This window comes from Drosophila ficusphila, unplaced genomic scaffold, assembly GCF_018152265.1.
Source record: "Drosophila ficusphila isolate 14025-0441.05 unplaced genomic scaffold, ASM1815226v1 contig_286, whole genome shotgun sequence".
Lineage (NCBI taxonomy): Eukaryota > Metazoa > Arthropoda > Insecta > Diptera > Drosophilidae > Drosophila > Drosophila ficusphila.
In genome coordinates, this window is record NW_025064189.1 from 4,359,032 (window position 1) to 4,380,908 (window position 21,877).

Sequence of the window (21,877 nt, forward strand, 5' to 3'; positions counted from 1 at the left end):
CAGATCAATTTCCAGCGACAGCTGTCGAATTAAAAATTGATTTTCTCTCGAGACTCAAGGCAAAAAGTATCCGCAGGAGGCAAAAAGCATCTGTCAAAGTACAAATTGAATTTTTCTCTGTGATTACCGAGAGACACTTATTGGAAAACTCACGTAAGTATCTTTTTGTTTTTGAATCTGTCAACTTCTTTGGCAACGACATAATTATTCATGCCGCAATGCCGGAGTATCTTTGAGATACAAGAGTATCTGCTGCTTGACCACAAAGTTCAATGGCACGCTTCATCTTTATTGTTTTTCCCCCTTTTCATGAACTAATGACAGCTGTCGGGGAATCCGTCAGATAGTTTTTCCATCCGCGCTGGTCATTTGTCCATCTCGATTGACTTTGTCTTAATTTCGAACCGTGCAGCCAACAAAATGCGCGGCATCATCTTCATTAGAGCGCTGCAGCATCTTCGCATTTGTGAGATAAACCAATTGTAGATGGCTAACTGTCGGATCGTTGATGGGCGTTAAATTGAAAATTTATTTTCGATTGCCCGGCGACAGCGCTCAATTATGTTTCCCCGTTCTCCTTTTCCCCAAAACCGAAATGCATCTTAAAGATACTTTGCCCAGTGCTGCTTTGGCCCGCTTTGGCTTTTTAAGCGGATAATTGTGATGGCAAAAATAAGGCAAAAAGAACTTTGAAGGGCTTCCTTGAAAGCGATGGCAAAGTCAATCGCCCACACTGAAGCAACCCACACACATTTTACTGAAATGACTGAAAATGGCAGACACTCACTGCAGATGCCACGAAAATCAATAATTTGGCAGTAAGTCACAGTTTCAGTTTGCAGCAGCAGCAGCAGACACACCACATGTATATCTATATATATATATATCTGTATAGTCTATCTGTATCCGTGAGCTATATTCTGCTTTAATCAAATCAAGCCATCGTCTTTTGCCCTCCGCATTGTGCATCAATTATGACGCATTAAAGTCGACTTTCCTTTCACATACAATTTACGCGTTCACCAAATTGTAGGAAGTCGGATATTAATAGAGCTTGGCCACAGGGCCCCAGCAAAAGTCTCCAATCCCCCCTTCCAAACCAAACATCGCCCACACGAGTCATGGATTGAGCTCTGCTCCCCGCTTTTTATGGGGGGGCAGCTGCCTTCGTCTTTGCCACTGGAGCTTCTGCCTGCGGTTCTTCGGCTGCAAGCATGTCAATGTCACACTCCCCGTATTTCAAAGACTGCAGCACAGTGGATTTTATAAGCGAATATGAACGGCAGAATCCTGAGAATTAATAAACTAATAAAAACAATTCTGTTGCAAAGAACTATTTAAAAAAAATTAATTTAAAAAGATTAAACTGAGATGCAAATTGTTTACTTTTAGTTTTAAGGATTGTAAACTATATTTCCGAAGATAAGCCATAGTGATTGTGTGCATTTACAAAGAATTGGGTTATAAGGAAGATACTTTTTTATATTCCTAACAGTTACTGTACAGTTTAAGATACTTTATTGAACCATAAATTAATGATTAATTTTAAAACACTCCTGCTTTTTGAAAAGTCACTTAAGAAGTATTATCGTGGGGAATAGACATTAAATTCGTTAAAAAATAATTTTATATATAATTTAGCTAATGCTGCCACTGTGACCCTGACAGTTTTAAGAGTTAATCCGACTTCTGCCCTCCAAGTGAAGACGAAAGTCTCTGTCTCAGCCTCAGTCCCAGTCTCAAACTCAGTCCACTTTTCATTGGGTGCTTTTCCTGCGGAGAGTGCGACACTTTAAAAAGTGCAACGACTCGGCTGCAGCGCTGACTTAATGCATTCTGCAGCTCAAGAAGCCTGGGACTGTCACTTTGCCTTCGCACTTCGGATGCCAGCAGAAGTATCTGAGAAGTAGCTGGCTGGAGATTCAGATGCAGTATAAGAGGAGAGGAGTTCCCCTGTATCTTCTATTGTCTGCGATTATTTCCACTTACTTGACTCACGCATACAGTCAGTCTCTTCCCGAAGTAAATTTTCCCTTTTGAATACTGCTGCTGCTTCACTTTTTGTGTTTTTGTGTTTTTTGTGTCACTGAAGATTACTGAAGACTCTGTTTTCGTTTTCAATGCCTATTTGTTCATTTCGGTTTTCATCTTTTGTGCACATTTTCCTCTTGAGGCTGTAGGAATCATATTGTTACAGCATATTGTTACAGCAGCTCAGTAGTATCAATGGTCTGTTTTGATTGCCCGGTGAATGGGACACATTGACCCTTGGAGACTTTAGTCATTTTAAGGCCAGTTGGTACTTTAATTGATGGTTCAGGGGCAAAAAAACAGATGGAAAATGAAGAAAATTTAGTTGTGGGGCGCTTTAAATGCTAAAAGGACTTCGTTTCTAGACTAGAGAAAAGTTTCGTTTGAAAAACTCCTAAGGGAAATTTAAAAGTTTAAGAGTTTTAATTTCCTGTTTATACTTTTGGAACCATTTCACGTTTTCTCCAATCTATGAGGACTCCAATTTGCCAACGGAAAAATAAGTTTTATATAGGGGAGAGTGGGGTAATGTCGTCAGTGGGGCAAAGTCGTCACTCGCTATTATCTTAAAAAATATAAGGGCTACCAACCCAATTTTTTTAGCGTAAGTGTATTGCACTATTCCTACATTACCAACGGAGTTTGGGAGAATTATAGGTTATGTGTAATTATTTATTCATCAGAAAGTGTTTCGGAGCCTCAAAAGTAATTTTTCTCCGGCGCAGAACTTTTTTTCTTCCAAGTACATTTTTGATCAAAGAAGTATAAAGATGAGTTATTATTGTTGAGAAATGTTTGGCGAACACGAGATGGTAGGTTGTGTAACACCTGATTCGAGTTTCGATTTGTTATTCATGTTTTTATCAAAAAATGTCGCGTGGGGCATTGTCGTCACTCAACGGGTGGGGCAAAGTCGTCACTGTATTATCTCAGACTGAAATACAAACTCGTATCAATTTATTATTGTTTTGTGATTGTTTATGTAAAGTATTAAATATAAAATATAATTTCTCCAAAATGTTCTTCAAAAAAAATAAAATTCTAAAAAAGAGGTCGCCCAAAGAAAAATCTTTAAGAAATTCTGATTTTTGCTTTCTATCCTTCACTTAGATCTGAATGTGTCAAATTTTTGCAAAAAATAGGTATAGTGTTCCACTTTTTTATATGTATGAATATCAATAAATGTGTGTTTGACAAGTTGAAATAGTTTTGTGCACATGGGTTCCTATATTTGCATTCATTATTCTATGTGACGACTTTGCCCCAGGGGGGTGACGACTTTGCCCCACGATTTTTCAATTTTCCAATTTTGACTTCTTTCAGATAACAGTTTCGTATTAATAAACAAGTGAGAGGATGTCCGAAATACTTACTGCATTTTATAGCCAGATCTTTTCCGAATCCAACCATGTATATTACATGATAAAAATAAGTTATTTTATCAACAAATTACGCAATTAAAAAAAAAGTGACGACAATGCCCCACTCTCCCCTATAATTTTATAAATTTTTGTTAAATCTGTTAAATTTTCTCCCTTTTTTATTTGGCCAAAATGGAAACAGTTCCATTCCGAGTTGTTTAATGAAGATTCAATCAAAGCTACCTACATGATCTGCTTGAACCTTGAACCCAATCACTTTCCGAACCTTAATCATAACTCGGTCCCGATCTCCACCTTTGACTTAATTTGATCAGCCCACATCGAAGTTGTGCATACAATGTTGCAGAGGGAAAACCCTGAACAATTGAGAACCCCAACCACTCCAAACCATTTTTTTTCTAGACGTGCAGCGAAGTCGGCTCTGAGGTGTTTAACCTCAGCTGCGAGGAACACTTAAAAGCGTTTCATGTTTTATCTAAGGAGGCGAGACGAGTCTGGGGGACTGATTCCATTAAGGGGCGCCGCAACACCACCTTAACACTTGCTGCGCCTGTTGTTGTTCATGTGCCGCATTTGCCGCATCCAAAAAACCCAATCCTCATCCTCAAAAGAAAAAAAAAAAAGAAAACCCTGCCTCGCCTTTTGCGGGGTTCGTTGGGTAAATAAAACAGTAACTTTTGTGGTTGCCCTCAGACCAAGTGGGTGGTGCAAAGTGGTTGAGTAGTAGTGGGTAGTTCACAAAAGTTACGTTTTTTTTTTTTTTGTTTTTATGTCCGAACATAATTTGCAACGGGGCTAAAACAAGTCGAATTTTATGTGCAACTTCCTTGTTCGCTGTTTTGTAGTCGACTTTGAGGCGTTTATGGGTTGGAGAGTGGGTGGGTGGGGGGACAATAAGCAACCACCCCACACACAAAAAGCCATATAATTGAGCTCAAACATTAAGCGGCTTTTCGGGGGTTTAACTGGGCATATTGAAACCGAATCATTGCTTGATTGAATTACATATCGTTTGGGTTTTAAGACAACTCCCCCAAACTTCTTGAAGACTTCGTTTTCGGTTTCAGCCGTTTCCGGTTCAAATTTAAATTAAACTTGTTAATTATTCCAACCGAGGAGGAGCAACCCACACAGAAAATAAAAACAAGACAAGAGAACATGTGTTCAGTTCTCCACTTCCTTCCCACATTTTGCGGGTTTCCCCGTGGTTCCCATTTGCAATCATGATGATAACGATCCGTTGCGATCATTTTTTGATCCTTTTCCCCTGCGTGACAGGCATGCGTCAAACTCTTGGGTAACCCGAGCCTATCTACCTTCACATTTTTGTAGTTTCCTACGACATTTGTTCGGGTTTTTCGGTAGCAGATGTCGCCTAACATCACGTCTAATGAAATGCTTCAGTAGCTCCACAATTAAATAGGGAACCCTCATAGTTCGAGGGCGTGAAAGTTGTTGACATGTGGGTAAGGATAGGGGGACACACCAGCGATCGGGGAAAGGAAAATATTATATTGTATATAGAAACGACCACTAATCCATTCCCAGCACGTGTCGTCATGGGTTCTGCTCCAATCATTCAACTGACACAAGCTAAATATAAATAGTTCCTATACGCTATATCAATTATAACTAGTTTTAAAGGTTTTTTTTATTTCTAACAATTGATTCGGCCTTTAAGTTACATCGGTAGCCAGTCCCATGTCACCTGTCTGGTCATTAATATATTTGTATATTAATATATAACATTTTAATCCTAGGGAACTTAATACACAACTTAACTTATTAATCATCATTGTATTATAAGAAAAAGAAATAACACATAAGGTTTCAGTTGTCGGAATAATCCAGGAAAATAAAGCGCCCAGAGTCAAGTGACTAAAGTGAGTGACATGTTAATAAAACTGAAGGTACAAGGCAGATAAAGGATAGTGGGTGTGGTAGTCGTTCTTACTAGTGAACCTCCTTCCAAAGAAGTCATGCGATAGAGAAGGTCCTTCGATTAGAAAAAACATTACTTTTTAATAGTTTCAGATTAGGGAAAGTCATCAGTCCTTAACAGAACAAAACCTAGCTAGGGAAATTACTTCCCAGTTATAATTACGCAATAGTTTACGTGAAAAATCACATTTTGTTTAGTTCCCGAAAAAACTGAATTTTCTCAGGGGTAGGGATGTGAAACCTTAAGCCAAAAGGGGTGTTGGGTAGGGGGTTGTCAAGGGTTAGTGCTGTAATGACGCATCAGGACTTGGAATTTCCCCTACGAATGCCAGATGTCTCAACGGTATAAACTGCGCTTCAACACTTGCCAATTTATGCGCATTCAAAAACGAGTTTCAAAACCAAACTCAAAACATTACCTCAAACCAAAATCCCCTATATCACCAAACTTCGTCCAGCCGGTTTTCTTTTGTTACCTTCTTTCTTTTGATGAAAGGACAACAAAGCCGGAAGGATCAATACTATCTTAGTAGGGCGAATCTTAAGATACCCTTTCAGAAAACTTATTCTACTTCATCGTCATTGGAGTGTAACTTATTACCTACAACATTGCGTTTTTAGGTCTTTTAACCCAGCATTTCATGAACAATATGTTGTTCCTCTTATAATCCCGGTATTGCACAACTATTCTTAGAGTTAAATATATACTCTCTTTATTTTATAATTCAAAAACAAGGGTCGCCTAAAAGTATTAAACAAGTTTTGAATGATATTTAAAATTACAATACCCTTTTGAAAACACCATAGCACATTTGGCACTTACTGTACAGGAAAAAAGCAATGCACGGAGACAGTGAGAGAGAGCATCTATGGAAGAGAGTCCAGAATTTGTTTGTTGATTTCCAGCCACCCCCATGCGGGTACGCTCCCCAAGCCGGCTGTTCAGCGAGAGACAGAGAGAGCGTTAGCACAATCAGAGAACGACTTCCATTGCACAGTGGTCCGATTCTTAGTAAGCTCGAACTTAAATTGGTTTTCTGATGGAAATATGCAAACTACTGTTCACCTTGATTTAAATGTATTATCACCTTTATTAAAAGATTTTAAAATATATATTTCTGCATAAAAACCAACTATGCAAGAAGGTTATTGGCAATAATCAGTTAATATATAATTATTTCTGAACACAAAATGTTTGGATGGAAATATTGTTTTGTTCAAGCCAGCCATATATTTCCCTCCCCTCTTTCCATTGACAATAAGAGAGCGGCTTCCATTTCCAGTGGTTCTGCCAAATCGTTCGGGTTCAGTCCGTTAACGTCCGGGTTGCTCTCTCGGGCTTTGCTCTCCTCCATTTACCCGTTTGGGGATGTCCAATGTTAAGTATCTGTTAGCCAGTCGTGCCGGCTTGGGTTTTGGGACTGACGGACCCGACGAGACCACCCAATACTCTTTCTACCACGAGTCGTCTCTTCTTCCACTGGCTAAATGAACTCCACAACATGGTCAGATAGAAAAAAACTCTTTTGGACGCCGCACGCTTTTTCCGCTGCTCCGGTTTTCCTTGCCGCACACTATCCTGCAACACCCACACACATTCGCCAAACGAACGCGACCAAAAAGAAAACAAAATCTAAATCGGCGCAAACAAGGAATCTCTTTTTATATTCCTATTGTGAATGATACTTTGTGCAAGTTATCTGTTCAAACACGAAATCAAAAAACCACGCAACTATTTTTGTGCATTTTGTTTTGCTCTGTGTCGAGAGAGTGGATGAAAAAATAACCGCAATAAATCAAACAAAAAAATCTGTACGCGTGTTATACACACCTAAGTGTCCTGCAGGAAGGACTTCGCATTCATTTATGCCCCCCGGTGTTTTCACGCTCTGAAGGATTATTCCCAATTGCCACATTTCAACAACCTCGCGGACACACTGAACATCAGGTATGAATCGAAATTGGTGCTTTGGTTGAGGACCCCAAGGATTTCAACAAAGTGCAATAGGATTGTTAAAAAATTTAAAGAGACGTCGAACTTATAATTTAATTTTCCATATGCCAAGGAAAATATCAAATGTTTTGGGTAATACTTAAGGAAGTTTTAAACTGAGAGGTGTTTTAGTGGTGTTTTCCCTATACATCAAATTGAAAACTTAATTAAACTGATTAACAAAGTGAGTGTAATACATATTAAAAAAAGAGCAAGCACTTCTAAATGAATTTATAAAAGTGGAAAAAAGGAACTGTTTTTTCGACATCCCGTTTTTATTAATGTAAACTTTTAAATTAAAAACATTCAATTATAAATTATTATTTGGGAATCAATAAAATTAGCAAAATAGCTTTCTTGAATTAAAAGTGAATATTTTTTAGGTATACTAAAGACTTACGATTTTTTTTTATATATTATACACTTATTGCCACAAACAAAACAAATGTGTTTTTTTTCAATTAAACCTAAAAAAAAAACTAAATTTGAATGTGAAAAAATTAAACAAAAATTTGATTGTTACAACTCAGGAATATTTGGAACTGTGTATTAATCCTTTATCCATTTAATTAAATTTTAATCCCCGACAACACACAACTATCAAAGAAAAATCCAACCAAAACAATTTAAATGGCGTCTGCCGAAAAACATTTTATTTCGAGCTCTTAATAAGATTAATGGCGCTTCACGATTCATTGATATAATCCCTCCGTAACATCGCACACCCATCATCATCGTCATATGCCTCTTGAGGGTCTAATAGCTCGTGTCAATGATCAGACAGCTCTTTCCCCTCTTTAATTCCCATTTCCCATCTTTTCTAATGGCATTCGTCTCTGCTTCGGATGAGGAACATAACCATTTGATATAAATCACAGCCCTGACAAATCCTTTTGAAAATTTCATAAACATAATGTGTGCTAATCCTCAGATATTTCAATCTATCAACGTTCGGGGAGTTGTGGATGGAGTTGCTCCAAAAATAGGGCGACCCTTTCGGATCATTTGTATGCAGAGGCAGACGCCAGCTAGAATAAATCCCCAAAAAGCGATATTCCCTAAACAAATGGAAAGGAAATCATAGAGGGGATACCGGGAAAATAAGCAATAATTCAATCATGATTTAATAGGCGCAGGGAAAAGATCACAAGTTTCCGGGATCTTCGAAGAAAGTTCGAGTTGGCAGCTGCTACTTTTCGATTCGCTCTGGAAAAAGACTTCCGGGGAATCGGCAGGCAACTAAAAAGTAAGAAAAACATCAACAAAACAAAACCGAGGCACAAAACTTACAAAATAGGGTAGGAAAAAAGTGAAGATGGCAAGCTGACGCAACATTTGCATTCGGAAAGAGATTTATTGAGGCAACTCCCCCTTGACTTTTCACTCCAACTTCCCTCATTGTCTTGCCAAGTTTTCAAAAGACAAAAGCCGACAGCCATGATGATGACGTTGATGAGTGTGCCACAGTATCTCATTTTCTCACTTTACCCCCAAAATGTGTGTGTAATCAAAAGTTTTTCCTCTTCTTTACATTTCAATTGGAAATTGTTGTTTCTTGTGGAAGTTGGCCGCTTTCACTTGAAAAGTAAACAACAATTAGGGAAAAACACAACAGGAAAACTGCTACAGTATACCAAAACACAATTTCAACACTTTTTCTTGCTCTCAAAGATAAACAACCCCATATTTTTCGGTGGAGTTCATGGTCAAGCTGTTTAAACCAAAATGGAGTTTTCATTTAGGAAATTGTAAATCCATCAGCATTGAGAACTTGAGAGTCAAGTGCTGGGATGCAATCTCAGAACTCGGATCCCCTCAAGAGCTGCTGACAATTGACTAATGAGGGTTACGAGGAACCCCGGCGAAAATCATAAATATTTTTTCTGTTGACAATTCCAATTGCCTTGCAAGGAGTTTGGCTTCAGTGAACTGTGAGGGTCTTATCTCTGTGGAAATCTTTGCTTATCTGACTGAAAAAGGAACATCGTGCTAGAGGAAAACGTGCTATAAATAAAGAAGGATATGTTAGAAAAATAAAAAAAAAGTAGTATGTACATATCTTGTGGAGACTTTGAGATGATCTGTATCACGATGGTTGTATAAAAACCCTTAATGAAATTAAATAGCAAAAATAAGTATACAAGTAGATAGGGAACATTTAAAAAATTTAAATATATGTTAACAAAATATGGGCAGACGTTCATCGCTATTTTTAAAACTTTTAGAATGCTACACTAAACAATATGAACACCCCAGATAATTCAAGAAGTACAGGGTATCGACAAACATTTGAAAAGCGAACGCAACTCAAGGTTATTCCCTCAGTATCTTCAAGTGTTGTTTGTCCCTCGAGTGTAATTACATATTCATAAAGATGCCTTGTTTGAAGTGGAAATCTCATTCCAATTTCGTTTGCCATTCCCACTCCAAACTCGAATTTTTTTCAATCCCCTCGACCAAGAGCTAGGCGCCTTTCGAAGATCCTTTGAGGTTTCTGGGACTTTCTGGACTCTTTGCTCGTTTACCAATTTCCGCTTTCTACCTGCCCCCGGAGATTATTATCCATCAGAACGCGAAGAGGGGAGACCACTGAGAATTCAGTCGCACGTGCATATACCTTTGGGTTTTGCGGTTTCTGGTTTCCCCATCTCTTATGCACTACAAAAAAAAAAATTATACATATATGATCTGAGAGCTTTAATATTTTTATTATTTGTGATACAATTACATCAATAATTTCCTTGATATGATCCACAGAAATAATTCTACAAAATACGTTAGTTTCGGTTGCTGCCTCAATAAAATTCTTCAAAAGTAACCTATACTAATTTTATTCTCAACTTTTTTAAGTGTATCTCATGCTAGACTGAACTTAACTCCCCCTTCGCTACCAAAACCCCTTCCGCTTTGTTTTTTTGAACACGTGTCAGATCTATTCATTAATCACCCTTCTTTTGATTGCCTGGCAAATGTGTGGCTCATCATTTTACATTCTCCCACTTGGCCAACTTCAATAAATTGCCATGAAATTAACCGACTTGAACCAAAATCCACATCACGGCATAATAAATCGTTAGATCAGAATATTAGGAGTTAATTTAAAATTGACCCAGGGGGATTTTGTAACCAGAAGGAGGCTAGTTTGGATACCCAATCCCGGCCAGAGTCCATTAGCATGGCGTCCGGATGACAAATTGACTTTGTTACAAAGTTTGCGATTTTCCTCGTTGTCTGCCTTCTTTCCGTCATGGAAATTGGAGGCGCAAATTGAAAAATGATTAAGCCTGAGGCTATTGATTCTAAAACGTTGATTGCAGGTGGTTAAAACACGGGAAAATGAGTACACCGAAAAAATAATATAGTTTTTTCTTTGAATTTTTCCTTTTATGTTACTTAATTTAACTACAACATTTTTGTTTTCTGTAGTTAAATTTTTTTCTGTGTACCCTTATCAAAACTGCATTGCAATTACTGTATATTTGTTATTCGGTCTGTCTAGACAAATTTCCTCGTACATAATTATAAACAAGACTCGCGCAGGGCTTAAGCGCTTTTTCTTATCAGCCAGGGGCGGACGCAGAAAAAAAATTTGGGGGGGGTCCGGTCGCAAAATTTTTTCGTTTGGGGGGGGTCCGGTCAAAAAAATTTTTAGTTTATATGGTTGAAAGGCCGTGTGCTGTAAGGGAATTTGAAAAAGTCTGTGATTTTGGGGGGGGTCCGGACCCCCCAAACACCCCCCCTGCGTCCGCCCCTGTTATCAGCAGATCTAAATGTTCGGTTTGGTGGGTGTCCTGAAATTGTTGAAATATCCTGTTTAATTGGGCATAAACAGCACCCACAAAGAAAAACACTCTGAAAAGTGCATGTCAAAATAGTATGTCCTTTTTTATTTTTTATTATCCACCTTCTAGCATCTCGCTCACACACTTTACTGCCTGTTTGCACGCACACAATAAATGTGTGAGACGCCATCTGGCGGTGGGCGGCAGCAATTCTATATGGCCACAAGTCAAAACGGGTGCGAAAGAGAGGGGTAATAGAGATAGGTACCCAACAGGAAGGAAAATAAATTATAATAACAGGACGCAGATCGGTTAACCCTCCCACACTCCTCCCCCAACTACTGTTTTCCCCCTACTCCATTCCCTTTAATTCTTCCCCTTCCTTTTGTCATTTCTCCTGCACTGTTTTCGTTTCATGCTTCGCTGCCGTTAGTTGAGCAAAAAAAAAAAACAAAAACATAGTGAGACGGATTAAACTCAGGGTTGCGACTACTTAATATCCTGTAATTTCTTTTAGATTTAGATGCAAGAAGATACTTCTAAGTTTCTAAGTTTTAAAGCTTCAATATAGATTACTATTAGCGAACAGAAAAATTTATAACATCACTAAATACATTTGTTATATTATATATTACATCTTTAATAATAAAGATAAGATACCCGCTTAATTCCAAAGTACCCTGTATAAAAAGAGGTTTGGGTAACAGCGACACAGGTTGCGTCTTTGGCGGCAGTTTGTGCCCAAAACTTTGCGCCAGTTGTCGCTTTCTCACTCTTGTCATGAGGGTTATCTCCCCTTCTACTATATAACTCCCAATCCCACTCGACCATGTTATTCACTCCCTCGAGAACAAATGGCCTAAAGCAATTGCATTTTTATGCATTTCAAAGTGTTTCTTGACATGTTCCGAGATACGAGATATTTCACCGGAATTTATTTGTTGCGCTTAAGCTGGAATCTAAGTGGGTTTTTGGTGGTTAGTTGGGGTAGCTATTTGATTGCTCATGTTGCAGGATAATCTAGCTACCTTTTTAGAACAGTGGAAAAAGAGGGCAAAACCCATATGTTGGTATAAATACAATGTTTTTATTTATTTCGTTTTGGCAAATACAAATAAAGAAAATAACTAACAGAAAATGTTTTTGTTCATCTCAATCTACGAAACACAAATCAAACAAACAATTGATTGTATTGATTAATGTTTTTAAGGAAACAAGTTGTATTATGTTTTTTGTGTGGAAGTTTTCTTTTGCATCCCACTGTACACTTTTTTTCTCGGCGTATCCCTCAACATGTTGTGGTCAATTTTTTATGTTTTAACGGCAATTTCCATGTGTAGCACTAAAAAAAACAAAGAATGGAATAAAATTCAGGGATAATAAAAAAGGAAACAGGGCGGGGGGTTTGGCTATGGCAAAGGAAGTCGAATTGCATGTCGAACGCAAGTCTCGAATTTGATTTAATTTACGAGGCAAGACCAATTACAGGCCAGTCACACATGTATGCCGCCAAGAGTCAAGGAAAAGGGAAAAGGGGAGGATGGTGCGTGAAAAGCGACGAACTGCGTGACTTGACGACATGGAACGATTTTCCTTTTTAGCGCTTTTCATTGCGTTTTGGGTGCGTCAACTGTGTTTGTTTGACCCCCGCTGAAAACGACACTTCCTCCGACATTTCTCAGCTAATTAAGAACGATCGTTGTGAGGAATGTGTGTCTTGGCATAGCCCTATAAATAATAGTCGAGTTTTTTGCTATTTTTGTAACTTGACATTATCTTGCGTGGACAGTGGGTTACAGTAAAATATTCATATGATCTTTACAACAAACAAGCCTTTAATTAAACATAACAACTCTTTGGTTCTTCTTTTTTTCTGAAGCTTCACAGCTTAACTACTGTTTTTTTTATAATTGAACTTTTTAAGACATCACCATAAAGAATTTTAGTGGAAAGTAAGATAATAAAGATTTAATTATTTGTTACAAGAATCATCCCAAAACCAAATCTTAGGTTTTATAGACCTGTCAAGATTTTTAGTACGCCAGCAGCTTTCTTCAGTGCGCACAATAAAGATCCCCATTGGAGATACTGCCCCAAGATACTCCATTTCCAGTGAACTGTAATTACTTTGACCCGCTTCTGTTTAGAGAAGAGAATAGTACGAGTACCACATACTATATAGTAGACAGTGGCAAGAAGAACAAGGAAGCCTCTATGCCTCTGGCCCCCGATGACTTTTCTACACTTCGGCCAGACAACTTATCTGCGCCCTTTCCCGCCAGTCGTGGTAATACTTTGAAATCCGATTCAATTGGATTGCAATGCGTTTTGTGTTTGTGTTTGTTGTTTCAGCCCAACTCTTTCCCCCCACTTTTCATTTTATTTTCTAGAGCCATGTGTGACACTCTTTTCACTTTCGATACGCAACGTGGTCGAGTTGGTTTCGATTTTTCCACATTTTCATTTTGTGTGTGTTTCTCCTCCAGCAGTGTGTCACTCTTCCAGTTGACCAAATCGCTTGAAAGCGGGAAAACACTAGAGAATAAACTGATAATGATGCCAGATTATGTCACGCAACGCAATTTGAACTTTAAGTTCACATTTTAATGGAATTTCGGTTGATTTACATGACAGAGGTCGCGACTTGGCATCGTTTTTCCTCCGCCATATCTACCATGTCGCCTCTTTTGGTTTTGGTTTTGGTTTGGGTTTCATGCGTGCCAGTAATGGACTTGTAATGCTCTCGATGGGGAAATAATGAGAAAACAGTTCACTAGACAATCAGTGGAGTAATAACCGATGATTCGGATCTAAGTTTAGTGGGACAAATCAATAAAAACTGGAAGGAAGATTATGAATGAATGAAGATTATGGAAGATGATGAATGAAATGATGACATAGAATTGATAAACAAACCCATAAGCCTGAAGAGTAGAAGAATAATTTTAAAAAAATCCAAGTTTTTAAAGTATTTTGAGTAAGAAAACTTATTTAAAATCTCATAAAGTTAATTACATAAAATACATTTTGGAACAAGTAAATAAAGTAAAGTAATTTTATGATTTTGTCAGACCTTAGTTTACTTCCTGATGATCCTGGCATTCTTTTAACTTCATTTAAATTATTTTTTGTTTTGCTTTCCAAAACCTAAATCACTTTTAAATGATCACGTTTTTCCCTGGTCGCCCGCCTAATTCAATTATAATGTCTAGTTTGTAAAAAAAAAGTCAAGCAAGTTAACTGTAGGGTTTTTAAAAAAAAGAAAATTCTCATGACTTCTGGCAGTTTCTGGTGCGGTCAATTAGTCTGTACGTGATTTGCTACTGCATTCCTGCTGCGAGCGGCGTTTCAGACATAATGATGCAAAAGGACCCGGCGAATGTCCTTGGCTGCTTCCACGTTGATTTTATAGTTTTTCGCTAATTAAAATTTTTTTCGAGGAATTCGGGACGCGTGAAAAGCGTCAAGGCGCACGTACCAAAAAAAAGAAAAGAAAAAGGGAAAAATAGGGACAGCAAAGAAAAGTCTAAGAAGGAAGGGATCTGGTACGGGGATTGGATCACCAAATTATTCGTATGCAGCTGGTCTAATATATTTGCGGTCTTCCCGCCCCGAAAAAAAACGCCATGCTGCTAGGATATGTTAAGGGGAAATACGAGCAAATTTTCCACGGTCTACCTGAGCGGGATCGCATTTTCCAGGTAGAATTTTTACAGGCTAGGATCTCAGGTAGTAAAGCAGAGAGAGGTAGAGGAAAACCCTCGAGCAATTGTGCAAGGACAAATGAGAACGGGACAGCCGGCACGCTGACATTTGCCAGGATCAGCTGCTAGATCCTTGCGTCAGCATAAAAATCGTGTGCAGCTGGAATCGCCAGCTAGAAGCATTTCAGCCAGCGATCGTGATAGATCCTAGATCGTAGATCCCTAAAAAAATATAGTATTTCACAAAAAAAAAACCAGAGCCAAAGTGTAACCTAGTTATTTCTGCTACTAAGTCAAGGTTTGTCCTTCAAAGGACTCTCAGAATCTGAAGCGAAAACTAAGAAAATATATTTTTTTCTATATTTTCCAGAATCCTCGTAGAGTTCTCTAAACGATCTTGAAGCATTCACAAGATGGGCGAACTCGAAGAGAAGGAAACCCCGCCCACTGAGACGACAGCCGCCCAGCAGGAGGCGTTGGACGAGCCCAAGGAAACGGACAAAATGCTGGACAAGAAGGAGGAGTGCAAGGAGAAGACGCCCAGTCCGCAGACCTCCAAGCCATCATCTCCCAATGCCGGCAAGAAGTCATCATCCACACCTGTGCCGGAAAAGAAAACCGATGGCGCCGAACCAGAGAAATCCAAGCCGGGAAACGGTGAGGAGATCATCGATATTCCCGCCGAGAATGGCACAAAAACCGAGGGCGGCGACGACAAGAAGATCAGCAAAGAGGAGCGAGAGGTCAAGCCCAAGAAGATTCCCATTGGAGGTCTCAAGCTGCCCGGTTTCTTCATGAAGAACAAACCGAAAGCCGAGGGCGATGGTGCTGAAGGAGAGCTCCTCGAAAAGGAGGAGGATAAGGATAAGGAGGCCAATGGGGATGCCGCCGCCGCTGCTGGCAAGGATGAGCAGAAATCTCGTCCGGGATTGGGGGAGCGTCTGCGCAACTTGTTTGCCCGCAAGCCATCCGCCGAAAAGGAAAAGAAACAACTGGTCAATGGAGATGCCGATGCCAAGTCGGGTGAGTAATTAAATAATTCCTGAAATTATACAAGAAATGTTTAGGTAAAAGGGAATTCCTTTCATTCCTTGTTCTATGATTTTAATATTTAGTAAATGTATTTAAAACTAATTCATATTTTAATTTGCAGAAGCGACAGCTGAAGCTGCTCCCGCTGATGATGCCGAAGCTCCTCCAAAACGAGGACTCTTAAATGCCATCAAGCTGCCCATTGCCAACATCATACCGAAAAAGAAGAGCAGCGATGATGTGGAGTTGGGATTGGGTAAAGCTGGTCTGGCCTCCATGGAAACACTTGATGACTCCCTCAAGGATCAGGACACCGTTGACCGCGCTCCCGTCAAGACCAATGGCACCGAAGATCTGAAGGGCGAACTCAAGGATGAAAAGCTGGCGGCGGAGGAGAAGCTGGCCGCCGAGGAGGAGGAGCAGAACCGACCCGTCTCCCTGTTGACTCGCCTGCGTGGCTACAAGTGCAGTGTGGATGATGCTCTCATCGTCTTTGGTATTCTGCTGTTTGTGCTCCTCTTGGCCGTTATTGGTTATGTGCTGACCCACGAGACTTTGACATCGCCGCCGCTGCGGGAGGGACGCTACATCATGGCGGTGACGAGCTGCGGACCCGTGGAGGGTGTTAAGGAGGATGGAGCCTTCGCCTTCCGTGGCATTCCGTATGCGAAGCCACCGGTGGACAGGCTGAGATGGAAGCCGGCGGAGTTGATCGATGACATCAACATGTGCTGGAATGATACTCTGCCCACGCACAACAGCAGTGTGGTGTGCACCCAGAGATTGGGCAACGGCACCACCGTGGGCGACGAGGACTGCCTCTACTTGGACGTGGTCACCCCGCATGTGCGCTACAACAACCCACTGCCAGTGGTGGTCCTGATTGGCGCTGAATCCTTGGCTGGTCCCTCGCCGGGCATCTTGCGTCCATCGGCTCGCTATTCGCGATCGCACGACGTGATCTTTGTGCGTCCCAATTTCCGCTTGGGTGTCTTCGGTTTCCTTGCTCTGGATGCTCTGACCAAGGAGGCACATCCGCCCACGTCTGGCAACTATGCACTCACCGATCTCGTGGCTGTTTTGAACTGGATCAAGCTGAACATTGTTAACTTCGGTGGCGATCCGAACTCCGTCACTTTGCTGGGTCATCGCGCTGGAGCCACTTTGGTGACCCTGCTGGTCAACTCGCAGAAGGTGAAGGGTCTCTACACCAGGGCATGGGCCTCATCTGGATCGGCCATTCTTCCTGGAAAACCCCTGGGCGAATCTAGCAAACTCAACGAGCAGCTGATGGCCACTTTGGAGTGCGCGGATGTGGAGTGCCTGCGCGATGCATCGAGTGAGCGACTGTGGGCCGCCACTCCCGACACCTGGCTGCACTTCCCGGTGGATCTGCCACAGACACAGGAGGCGAATGCCAGCGGCAGCCGTCACGAGTGGTTGGTTCTCGACGGCGACGTGGTCTTTGAACATCCCTCGGACACCTGGAAACGCGAGCAGCTCAGCGAGAAGCCAATGCTGGTGATCGGCGCCACGGCCCATGAGGCGCACACCGAGAAGCTGCGGGAGCTGCACGCCAACTGGACGCGCGATGAGGTGCGTGCCTATCTGGAGAACTCACAGATTGGCGCTTTGGGTCTCACCGACGAGGTTATTGAGTTGTACAACGCCAGCAGCTATGCGTCACTCGTGGCCATCATCTCGGACATACGCAGCGTGTGCCCGCTGCTGACGATCGCGAGACAGCAGCCGACAGTGCCATTCTATGTGGTCACCCAGGGCGAGGGAGTCGACCAGCTGGCCAATGTGGACGCCGATGTCCAGGCCATTCTGGGTCGCTATGAGCCGCACACCGTGGAGCAGCGCCGCTATGTGTCGGCCATGCAGCAGCTATTCTACTACTATGTGTCTCATGGCACGGTGCAATCGTTCATCCACGACCGTCGTGTGATCAATGTCGGCCAGGATGCGCAGCCGCAGGAGGACTACTCGCTCTGCAATTACTGGATCAGCAAGGATATAGTGCCGCGATATGCGCGCGTCGATTAAGCAAACCAAAATCCCACAAGCTAACAACACTTCTCCCCTGACTTTAGCCGCCTGGGGGATCGATTTATCTCATTCAGCTTTGTCGCTGCTTCCATTTCTATTAAATTTAAAGCTACATGCATTTATTCAACATCAAAACTTGTCAAAAAAAAAGTAAAAGTTCGATCATTTGGATTTAAATTGTATTAAATCCAAATCCCTTAAATTTAATAGAAATCGAGAGCCGGAATTCAAAGCTTCGTTTTCCTGACTTTGTGTCGAGTTTAGTTTAGCCTAAGTGAATCTAGTGTTTATATATATATATATAAATATGTCTATCGGACAACTGTATATTTAGTTCTCGTACAGTTTAAGTTTAAAGTCTTTTAAGTTACAATGACTCCATCTCTCTAATCTTAACTTTAACGAACACAAAACACACACATACACGAAAAGCAAAAACACAAATAAAACATCACAAAACATACAATATTATACTTGAAAAGTATAGATCTGCGTCTTTCAACTACTCAACACACTATCTATATACTCTACCATAAACAATATACAACTATGTAGGAGTAAACGCCACAGAGGTTTTTGATTTACCAAAAAGAGAAAGCAGAAAACCGCAAACGACCAACGACGAAACTTTTTGATACAACTTTACAAAGGCCAAGACTCACGAGAAGCAAACCGAATTCATTTAGATTTAGTTGGGTGTGCCGACGCTGGACAGGATGGTTCACCATCCTAGATGGTGTGGTTCGCTCAAAACTCGCTGCAAGTTTGAGATCGAAGGACTTTTCCAAACGTTGAAAATGTTGCAAACATTTCGAGACTGTCAGGAATGAATTTAGAAACATCTATTTAATCATTCGTTCATTTCCACAATTCACTTAGGATTATCTATAAATACGCATATATATATAAATCTGATATTGTATGGATAACACATTTTTGTATAGCTTTATATGTATATTATTAACCGAACCAACATTTTCTATTGTGTTTTATACAAGACTTATCCACAGCAGACTAAGAGCATTCAAAAATTGAAATCAAGAATCAAAAACAGGACACAGAGTACAGAATATAGATTTATGTTCAGAGCAATCTTGTACGCAAACCGTAAGGTTGACAAATGTTTAATAAATGGAAAAAATGAAAAATACAACTAACAATTAAACTTAACTAATAACTTAAGGTAAAAGGTTTGTCTTAATCTTTCGTTAGCAGTCTCTCAATTTGAGGAAATCAGCTAAACCTAAATACATCTTTGGGTATAGTGAATGCACATGCTAAACATCACTTGCTTATCAACTTGTACACGCGACATTTGTTGTCGGCGAGGGCGGCCAAATAGGATCCCGCCTGGGTGGCCACCGGGCAGATGTCGTAGATCACCTCGTTGACGGGCATCGTTTGCACACGCTCTTCCCGCCGCACGTCGTGCATCATCAGCTGCTTGCTGTCCTGCAGATAGCCCAGCACCAGGGTGTTATCCTCCACTCCAAGTTGAGCAGGTCGCGTCATAATCGGAGTCGCTTTCGAGCCAAAAATGGTGGCCTTCACCCTTAGCAATGGAGTATTGTCGATCTTGTCAAGTCTTCCAAGTATAAAACGCGACTGGGGTGAGTTACTATTGGATCGCGCTGCTAGGAGCACCGAATCCTGCACTGGATCGTATTGCATGGATAGGAAAGGTCCCTCCACATTCAGACGAGTAGGCACAGCCGTATCACTGGAGGACTCGTACTCGTAGAAGGTGAGGGCCGTCAGTTGGCAGACCAAAAAGCCGCCGCTAGTAAAAGTCTTATTTGGTGGCACCGGAACTATGTGTATCACAGGACTAAAGTTCTCTGAAAAAGATTAATTTGGGTTATTAAGGAGTATCGTTTGCATCACCAGCTTCACTCACCTTCGGCTTGGAACTCTCTGAGTATATTCTCGGGGAACCGCATATCATATATGTAAACTCCTCCTCGCAGATCCCCACCGTAGATAAAGTGCTCGCGCTCGTTGCGATCCAAGGCGCAGGACCAGAGCATCTTGTCGTGCGCCGTGAACATGGACGAGCAAAGTCGCGTCCTTATGTCGAAGGTCTTGATCTTGGGCTCTCTACTGGCCACCGTTAACAGGCGCTGGGACTCACTAAACGCAATATCTCTGACCAGAAGCGCCGAAGTGTGCAGGAAGGTGAGTGGCTTAAAGCTAACTGGATCGATGAAGCGCACTCCGAATCCAGGAAACAAATTCTGGGCGCTCTTCTGTGAGGCCACGAGCATAGATTGCCGGGCGGAATAGAGCATCACTCGGCAACCGGGCTCTCGGGTGATCTCAAAGTTCTTCTCCATATACAAACGATGTGAGGTTAGCTGGCTAAGGCTCTTCTGACCACCACTGCCCGCTGCATCGCCTCCAAAGGCTCCTAAACTACCTCCGGCCCTCAGCAGTTCTCTTAAACGATCGCAGTCCTTCTGCACGAGCAAGAGCTTCTCGCTGGTTAGATGATGGGCCAGTTTTTTTGCGTTCAGTTCTAAGGACAAGGCCTGATTGCGGCGGCGCTCCGCTTCCAGTTGCTCCTTCAAATCCGTGTCCAGCATCTGGATTCGCTTGGCGTATAGGTGGCGAATGTCCTTAAATGTCGCCTTTGTTTTGCACTGGGGACACACTTTCACAGAGGACTGACGTTGGCTCTCGTTTAACCATCGCCGAATGCAGGCTTCCCCAAAGAGGTGTCCACAGCGCAGAGACACCAGTCGATGGTCCCCACTCATCTCCCAGGAATCAAGGCAAATTGGACATGTCATTCCATTGTCTTCGTCGTCAGATATTACAGGTTTACTCTCGGGAGATTTTTTTTAGACTTTTATCAGAAGAGGTGGAGAGACGCTTTCTTTTTTTGGGTGGTGACGGTGTATCCAGACTGATTACAGCGGGTTCCTCGGCTTGGGCTCGCCGAGAAGTACTCGGCAGACTGGGCATAGGTCCAGGATCTACGAGGATTGGAGGGTGTTCTTCATCCTCTTCTGTGGGCTGCGGCTGCGCCTGAGCCTCCTGATTAAGGCCAGGCTCTCTGATTTCATCTGGCACAACCTGAGAATCCTCATCAGCTTGTTGCTGAGGTTGTTCTTGATTTCCAATCGGTGGCAGCTGGGGGTCCTGAACTAAATAATCTCTAGGGACGAGAGCGCGGTTGACTCTTCTTGTAAGTCGCCTGGCCCGTCGCCCCCTAACAGGCTCTGAGTCTGTTTCCTCGGTACTATCCGTTTCAAGACCTTCAATCCCCAGATCACCATAATCTTCATCGATAAAGGAATCCTCCACTTCGGGGTCCTCTTCGCTCTCACTCATCTATCGTTTAGTTAATGAATCGTGAAGTAAAAAACAAAGATCACTGGGATTTTTGTGAGGTTTATGTTACCATGTCGTATGCATGTATGTATTGCATATTTTTTGTAAATGGCGTGGAAGACTCTGGTTTTTATATGTTTTTTGTAGTTCTTGACAGACGCTAAATTTCAATCTAGGGGTGGACAAAATCGAATTGCGTGTTGTGAGTGGTGGCAAAAACTACAAAAACAAACTATCGATTGTTGAAGCCTGCATATGAACTTGAAAACATATTCAAAAAACAATTATAATGAAAAATTCTTGTAAATTAACATGACTTTCAGCGAAATCCTTCGCCTTTTCTTAAAGAAAAAATGGGTTTAATTGCTTTTTAGGGACTTTGTTTTTTTAGAAATAAATAATTAGAAATCACACTATTCTTCACTTTTTAATTAATGTACAGGTCCCAAGGTAGCTCTTAAAAAGAAAAAAAATTCCTTGCCCATTTTTAACAAAAGACCATAAAGCACAATTTTACCAAAATCACGATTTCGGGCACTTTTTTCATTAATGTTTGGGCCCCAGGGGCCTAAAATAAATCCTAACCCATATTTAGCAAAAGCACCTAAAGTGCAATTTTACCCTTAT

At 41.2% G+C, this 21,877-nt stretch overlaps 3 protein-coding genes across 4 annotated transcripts; 1 reads left to right on the forward strand and 2 right to left on the reverse strand.

Moving 5' to 3' along the window:
* Nucleotides 1–1,612: 1,612 nt before the first annotated feature.
* LOC108089309 lies at nucleotides 1,613–3,687 on the reverse strand. The gene is made up of 3 exons (XM_017187486.1): nucleotides 3,640–3,687; nucleotides 1,990–2,124; nucleotides 1,613–1,914 (listed from the first exon to the last, which is right to left on the reverse strand). Exons 1-3 carry the CDS (start codon nucleotides 3,685–3,687, stop codon nucleotides 1,678–1,680), a joined length of 420 nt encoding a protein of 139 aa, XP_017042975.1. The 3' UTR covers nucleotides 1,613–1,677.
* Nucleotides 3,688–6,851: 3,164 nt separating this feature from the next.
* On the forward strand, nucleotides 6,852–18,403 carry LOC108089465 (neurotactin). 2 transcript variants are annotated; one of them, XM_017187714.1, is made up of 3 exons: nucleotides 6,852–7,302; nucleotides 15,204–15,856; nucleotides 15,987–18,403. In XM_017187714.1, the coding sequence occupies exons 2-3, from the start codon at nucleotides 15,247–15,249 to the stop codon at nucleotides 17,912–17,914; spliced, it is 2,538 nt and encodes an 845-aa protein (XP_017043203.1). In that variant the 5' UTR covers nucleotides 6,852–7,302; nucleotides 15,204–15,246; the 3' UTR covers nucleotides 17,915–18,403. The 2 variants fall into 2 exon arrangements, with proteins under 2 accessions (XP_017043203.1, XP_017043204.1); XM_017187715.2 differs by lacking the exon at nucleotides 6,852–7,302 and adding an exon at nucleotides 15,008–15,131.
* Nucleotides 18,404–18,726: 323 nt separating this feature from the next.
* Nucleotides 18,727–21,443, reverse strand: LOC108089466 (E3 ubiquitin-protein ligase RFWD3). The gene is given in 4 exon segments (XM_017187717.2): nucleotides 18,727–19,755; nucleotides 19,815–20,757; nucleotides 20,759–21,250; nucleotides 21,321–21,443. Coding segments are annotated over 4 exon segments (2,016 nt in total). The 5' UTR covers nucleotides 21,348–21,443; the 3' UTR covers nucleotides 18,727–19,201.
* Between the last annotated feature and the right edge of the window lie 434 nt (nucleotides 21,444–21,877).

Bases quoted from the DNA above. Each gene is read 5' to 3' on its own strand.
- LOC108089309 (XM_017187486.1), bottom strand. From the start codon at position 3,687: ATGATTAAGGTTCGGAAAGTGATTGGGTTCAAGGTTCAAGCAGATCAT. The intron at 2,125-3,639 runs GTAGGTAGCTTT...ATGAACAAATAG, and splicing joins TCAAGGTTCAAGCAGATCAT to GCATTGAAAACGAAAACAGA. The intron at 1,915-1,989 runs GTAAGTGGAAAT...CTGAATCTCCAG, and splicing joins TGACTGTATGCGTGAGTCAA to CCAGCTACTTCTCAGATACT.
- LOC108089465 (XM_017187714.1), top strand. From the start codon at position 15,247: ATGGGCGAACTCGAAGAGAAGGAAACCCCGCCCACTGAGACGACAGCC. The intron at 15,857-15,986 runs GTGAGTAATTAA...TTTAATTTGCAG, and splicing joins AGATGCCGATGCCAAGTCGG to AAGCGACAGCTGAAGCTGCT.